A 7292-nucleotide genomic window follows, 5' to 3' on the forward strand; every position below is an offset into this window, starting at 1 on the left:
CATACTCTTGGACAAAAGCATGAAGACATCATCATCATTAGAAGGCTTTAACAAGACATGCCTGGCACTCGTGGCAGATAAGACCGTGGCGGTTCACTTCCAGCTGTGGGGAGATGAGTGCAATGCATTCAAGCCAAGCGACATCATAAGCTTGAGCAATGGCATCTTCTCTTATAACAGGAACAGTCTTCTGCTGAGGGCAGGAAAGAGAGGCAAAATAGAAAAGGTTGGAGAATTCATTATTGCATTTGTTGAGACACCAAACACGAGTGAGATTCGTTGGGTTCCTGACCCCAACAACTCTTACAAGTACATACAGGAGGCTGTGATTTCTCCACATTCACGTATATTTCCACCCAAATGCTGATCCTCAAGTTGTTCTTATTGCTACTCTTAACAGTTTAATCTGTCCATTTTAATGGGACTCGAAATGAGTTGTGAATGATTTTCATTTTCATTTCTTGACGAAAGGATAGCGATTTCAAAGCAATCTTTCCTGGCATTCCAATAACATAATTAGAATAAATTTAGAGAGGGAGAGAGAGTTTAATCATGACCATATGGAAGCAATAGTAAAAACTAGAAAGAGTTAAAAGCAGAGGAATGGCAGTAAGCTTTCCATTCATCTTTGGTAATTTTATCATCCTTGTCTTTATATTTACATATCCAGTTTTTGTCTCAAATTATACAACCCAAATGCATGGTATCTACATGTTAATTTTAAGTACTCAAAAAAGAAATTAGCTAGAGACATGTGTACATGCTCGCATTGGCAATCCCAATTTCCTAAATCCCATCAAGCAATCATGCATGTTATCTGACTTATCATATCGCGCACTTGATCTTATGCACTCATTTTCTGTAGAAGATAAAAAGGACTAACTAATATTCAAATATTTCAACTTAGAGTGACATTAATAATTAGTCAAATGACTACTTAACTATGTAGTAGATATTTGATTGATGGTATCTCACTTTTGATCTCGTCCTTCACCATAGACTTTGTATCTGGGTAATGACCCACCACTACCATCCACAAGATCTTCAATATAACCTTCCTCTGTTACGCTCACAGGGTATGTGTGAACACCTTCCATGTCAATTAGGGGTGGGCATTGGAACCTCAAAATCGACGATTATAATTTTTGGCTAAGAACCAAACCGAACCACATCGGAGAAATCATTTGATTTCGATTCCGATTCTAAGTGAAAATTGAATCGAACCGAACTGTAGACAACCCTAGTTAACCACTTCTTCACCACTGTAAGTTTTCCACATATGGTCTCCTATAAAATGCATCGTTCGCTTGCATTCTTAGCTTCGGAGCTGGTTGAACAAATTCTTTGGTACGGTCAGTGCGTTTGTGACATAATGACATCTAGTATGCTTCAATGTGACAATGTCCCTTCTGATACCTAGTATTGGATTTGATTGGATAAGTCACTAAATCTAGAATGTGTTGATGGTTGAAATCAAGGTAGTGGCAAAAGATTTTTCATTTTGGGGGTGATTAGGAGGGATATGTAGATGTTGATATCCTACCATCTTGTGGGGATTAGATATGAGACAAATTTTCTTTATGAGTAATTAGAGACCTTCAACTTTGGTAAAAAAAATTTAAATCTTCCCTTAACATGCTTTAAATACCTATTCAATTCAATCCTAAATACCGAACAAGACTTAGTCACTTTATTCAGCAAGATCACCATAATAACGGTAAATTATTGTCTTGATGGACCTAAAGGCCTATAAACAAGACAGCTTTGAGAGAAATTATAGAAATTACAATACAATGGATAACCAAATTTAATGTGGAGAAAAACTTGTCTGGGCCTTACGTCGATCTCAAGTTTTACTACTATAAACATTTTGAGCACTTTTTGGACCAAAATGTACCTCAAGATCATAACTGTTCTTTATGGATGTTGTTGTGAAATTATTGCAAGCGCACCTCTCGGGCACTCATTCAAGACATGGTATTTGTTACGAGAAGTAAATACCAAATATCTCCTCTAGGTCTCCATTTGGATCATCAATTAAATATTAGCTAGATATTTAAGGCATTAAGAACAGTAACAAATACTCAACATGGAATAGTAATAAGAAATTAATATAACTATAAAAATTAAGTGTTCATGGTTAGGCTATATCGTAGCCTCAGTAAGAGGAATTAGTTCATGACAAAAGAAAAGATAAACAAGAGAATTGTTGTCATAAAACCAAGGGCGGAACCAGGGGTGGCTGGGGTGGGCTCTAGCACAGCCCTGTTTTTTCAAAATGGGCCTATATATGCAATTTAATGGGAGCTTCTATAGTGAGTGGGAAGTTATAAGGGGTGTTTTTGAGGGGTATGTAAGAGCCGTTGGATTTCATCCAACGGTGAGTTTTTAAAAGAGGGTGCATGTAGAATCGGGTTGAAATCTAACCCGTTAGAAACCCAACTTCAGTTGTTCCCCTCTTTCCCTCTCTGTGAAAAACTGAAGCCTTTCTTAATGTAAAGCAAACCCACAATTAGAAGGATCCAAATCTCCCAAACCTTATAGTCACTCGACTGTCATTAGCTCGTTGGGAGGCCTGCGATCTATAGTATCCTGGGTATTACGAAGAATGGCTCTTACCTAGCTGTTGCCCTGTTTTGATTCTATGGCTCAAGTGAAAACCCCTTCTCTTTTCATTCAGCTGACAAGATTCCAGATGAAAGCAAAGTAGCTTATCTGTTTTTGTAGCTAGAAGCCGCAGCAGCAGTTGTTCCTCGATTTTGGTAGAGATGGAGTCTCAAATACCAAAGAGTCTTCTCTAATGTCCACCACAGTCTTTCAAGCTGACTGACTTCAGAGCTCCCGATTGATTTTGAGAGGTAAGTTCACTTGCTGGATTGATTTTATTGGGTTAGGTTTATTTTTTGTGAGGGTGGGAAATTCGTCATTTGTGGCATCAATAATGTGTCATTTTCTTATGAATATTCAATATACTTAGTTCATTGTTGTTGGTCGGGGTGGAAAATTATGAAATGTAGGTAAAAGAACCTAAACTTAGGCTTAATGACGTTAGGAGTAAGCAGTTGGAGAGGATATTGGGTGAAGTTCTGTAATTGGTGGTTTGAATTACATTTGTGTTCTTAGTTGAACATGTTGGTTCTAATGTTATTTTGACCAGATTATTTCCCAAGAGATGACGTAACTTGTATGAAATTTTGCTTGTGTTTTGTGTAATCGGAAGTTAGGCTATGCGTATTTTGTGTCAATTTGGGCAATGTTTTGTGTAAGTGGAATGCATTGATATGTTGTGATGCAGTAATGACTGATTAATGAATGAATAATTGCTATGCAGTAATATAGAAGTGGATCAATAATATACGTAGATAAAATGTCTGGGGGCTCAGAGAGTGATGAATGTGCAACAGCTAATGGGAGGGTTTATATTCCTGAAGTAAGAAATGAGGGAACACCAGCAGTTGGGATGAAGTTTGACTCGCTTGACCTCGTTTACAATTTCTATAATAGATATGCATTCTTGGCTGGCTTTGGTATTCGACTTCATTCTAGCTTTTGGGGGAAAAATAAGAAAGAGATTTTGAGGAAAGAATTTGTATGTTGCAAACAAGGTGCATACAGGAAGGATGAAACTCGGGAGAGAAAAAGACAACGGGGAATAAGTAGATGCAATTGCAAAGCAAAGATTGTGGTTGTGAAGACAAATGGGAGCAAGAAGTATACCATTTCTCTTTTTGCAGAGGGACACAATCATAAGATGACACCCTCAGAAAGAATGCATTTATTGAGATCACACCGTCATATTTCAGATTCTACAAAAGTACTCACAAAACAGTTGGGTTCAGTTAATATTCCCATTCATCAGAAGGTAAGTATATTCGAGGTGCAATCCGGAGGAATGGATAAAATCGGTTTTATCAAAAAAGATATCTACAATCTTGAATGTAGTGTGAATGGGAAGCTGAGGAACCACGATGTTGAACTAGTGACCGAGTATTTTATGGCTGAACAGAAAAAAAATGAGGCTTTTTATTTCAAGATTGAGGGAGATGGGCATGACAGGTTTAGTCGATGTTTTTGGGCAGATGCAACTTCTAGACGGGCGTATAGGTTTTATGGAGATGTTGTTGTATTCGATACCACATTCAACACGAATCGATACGACTTGACATTTGCACCAATGTTGGGAGTTAATAACCATGGTCAGACAATTGTCTTAGCATGCGCATTTTTGAGCAAGGAAACGACTGAGTCGTTTGTTTGGATGTTTGAGGAGTTTAAGAAAGCCATGCCAGGTGGGGAACCTAAAACGATCATTACAGATCAAGATGCGGCAATGGCCATAGCGATTTCAATAGCCTTCCCGAGTACATTTCATCGACTTTGCATATGGCACATCACATCAAAGTTCTCTGTTAAGTTACCACGTGACGCTTATAAGGAGTATTGGCCTGAATTTCAGAAAGCCATATGGGATACTGACAATAAGGATGAGTTTGATGCAAAATGGAATATTGTGGTTACAAAGGCTGGTTTGACTGACCATCCATGGCTAAGTTCAATGTTTGATTTAAGGGAATCTTGGGTTCCAGCCTACGCACGACAATTTTTTGCCGCTGGAATGTCAAGCAGCCAAAGAGCGGAAGGTTCTCATGGTTTTTTCAAGCAATACATATCAAGGAGAAATTCGTTGATGGATTTCATAATACGATTTGAGAGGGCACTTTCTCATCAACGTGAAAAAGAGTTAGTTGCTGATCACGTAGATGCATTTGAAGTGGCTCAATGTCTTCTACCGATGCCAATGAACAAACAAATGGCTACCTTGTACACAAGGACAATGTTTCAAAAGTTTGAGCAAGAACTAATACAAAGTACAGCATGTTTCCTAGAGCTCAAAACAGAGGATGCGTGTAAAGTTGTGTTCAACGTGAGCGAAAGGAAAAATTGGGAAACAAGAGTGGCAGAAGTCGTATATGTCAAAGATTCTGACCACGCATCGTGTAGCTGCAAAAGATTTGAATTTGTTGGAATTATTTGCAAGCACATCCTAGCATTGTTCAGAAGGGACCAGATTGAATATATGCCCGATAAATATATTTTGAAGAGGTGGAAGAAAACTGCGAAATGTGGATTAGTGTCAGATGCAAATGGCAACGAAATTAAAGACTGTGCAGATCCTGGCCTTCTAATAAAGCGGAGTACAATGTCTCGACTTGCTTCAGATGTGGTTGAGGATGCATTAATGAGTGAAGAAGGATGTGAGCTACTGTCAGAGACTCTAAAAAGTTTGCAGGTGAAGTTGAAGTTGCTGAAGGATGGACCAAGTAATAACGAAGTTGGAGGGTCCAGCTCTCAAACACAATATATGAAAGACCCTAAGAGAGTGAGGTGCAAAGGAAGGTCGAAAGGAATAACGGGAGCAAAGGAAAAGGCAATGAAGCGAGGGATTAGACACTGTCGGGAGTGTGGACACATTGGTCATGATAGAAGACAATGCCCAGCCTTGAACACACCGTAAGATGCTACCACTATTTGTAATAATATCTAAAATATGAAAAGGTAAAATTTTTATGTGCTTGTGTTTGATGTTTATGCAGGACATCACCGTCGAACAATGACGAATCAACTCCAATACATCGTAGTGACCCATTATTCGACGATTTTGACAGGATGCACAGACCAACTGAATGATTGATATTTGTATTAGACGAAATGTGGTTGTTATGAAGATTAATGATCAAGTAAAGTTTTATAGATTCAGTTTTTGAATGTTATTGTGTTTTTGTTCATGTCCACCGATGAGCTCTTACTATGTCCACTGGTAATTGAAATGAAAATTTGCTTGGTTTCATTCTTCCAAGACATTTGGAGACATGTTAATTTTACGTCTTCTCCCTATTTATAAATTTTCATAGACATTTGATCAAGTTTGAAATTTGTAGTTATGTGAAGAAGCAATGACTCTTACCATGTAAAATGGGCAGTTTAGGGTGAAATTTGTTTTAACAGAGATTCATTTTTCAATTCCTCAGGGTAATGCAGCAATTACAGCAGCCAGCTGTTGTTTCCATTACCAGTAATCATTTCCAGCAGTAGCCACTTTTTCCGACTGGTTATTAGGGGCACGATTTTGTACACTTTTGTAAGTGAAGGATACTTGAAGCACTTTGTTGGAACAGAGCAAATAGAAAGCAGCGGGTAAAAAAAAAACATAACATTCAAAAACTGCATTTCGATACTTAGGTGAAAAATATTAAAGGGTACACTAACTTATATAAATACTCATAATTCCACACACAAAATAACATTTGATTGCAAAACATATTATGTGCTTCCTCATAGCAATACCACGATCTCCCCAACCAACTGAACAACGGTAGCCACAATCACTGGGTCGTACTCGTCAGCTTCTTCTTAGCAGGTCTCACATGCTTATGGCCACTCATATCCCTAGTGATATACACGAAATAAATCTTCAGCAATATTTGGAATTTTATTATATATAAATAAACCATAAACCATTCAGTAAACAATGTATAGCACATGTTATGTTACTTATGACTCACGTGTCAGATTTTTTTGAACACATTAGTACTCCAGCTCTTTAATGTAAATGGACATGATAAGGAGCATTTACTGATTCCCGGCTTTCTGTGATATTGACTGCTTCTTGAATAATATTTCCATATTTGCAAAATATAATGTTAGACATTATAACACATGATGACTTGCAATACATAGTCCCAATAATTATATATGAAGCAAATGAAACTGATATTTGTGTTATTTTAAGTTAGATAATGACATTAAGGGAGTATATGTGCAATACCACGGTCACCCTCAACCAACTGAACAGCGGTAGCCGCAATCACTTAGTCGTATCGGTCGGCTTCTTCCGAGCAGCTTTGACGTGCTTATGCTCATTCATGTCACCCCCATCGTCTAGTATCTCTCTCACAGCATCAGGGGACACATAGTTCCAATCATAACTTGTATGAGTAGTTGCCGCAAATGCTCGGAATTTGTCGAATCCTTCGTTGAATGCCAACTCCAGTTCAGTATGGTGCTCTTCGCATCGCATATGGTTCATCAAACAACCTTTGATTTCATCATTCATTACTGTATCCAACTCCTCAGCTTTCAGCTTCCTGCTATGACTCAGCTTCAAGTACTTGTTCTTTTGGGATAACGCTTTGTTCACCCTAATGTTAAGATCAGCCAAAATTGCCTCGTCTTCAACACATTTCTCGTGCCATGAATTGATCAGTCTGGAATTATAATCCAGCTTGCCACTG

The 7292-nt window shown here is 38.1% G+C and overlaps 1 protein-coding gene across 1 annotated transcript; it reads left to right on the plus strand.

The window, feature by feature from the left end:
* Positions 5140-5694, plus strand: LOC109947867. Its single transcript, XM_020559134.1, has 2 exons — positions 5140-5511; positions 5595-5694. Exons 1-2 carry the CDS (start codon positions 5201-5203, stop codon positions 5686-5688), a joined length of 405 nt encoding a protein of 134 aa, XP_020414723.1. The 5' UTR covers positions 5140-5200; the 3' UTR covers positions 5689-5694.

This window comes from Prunus persica, chromosome G3 (assembly GCF_000346465.2).
Source record: "Prunus persica cultivar Lovell chromosome G3, Prunus_persica_NCBIv2, whole genome shotgun sequence".
In the NCBI taxonomy this organism is placed as follows: domain Eukaryota; kingdom Viridiplantae; phylum Streptophyta; class Magnoliopsida; order Rosales; family Rosaceae; genus Prunus; species Prunus persica.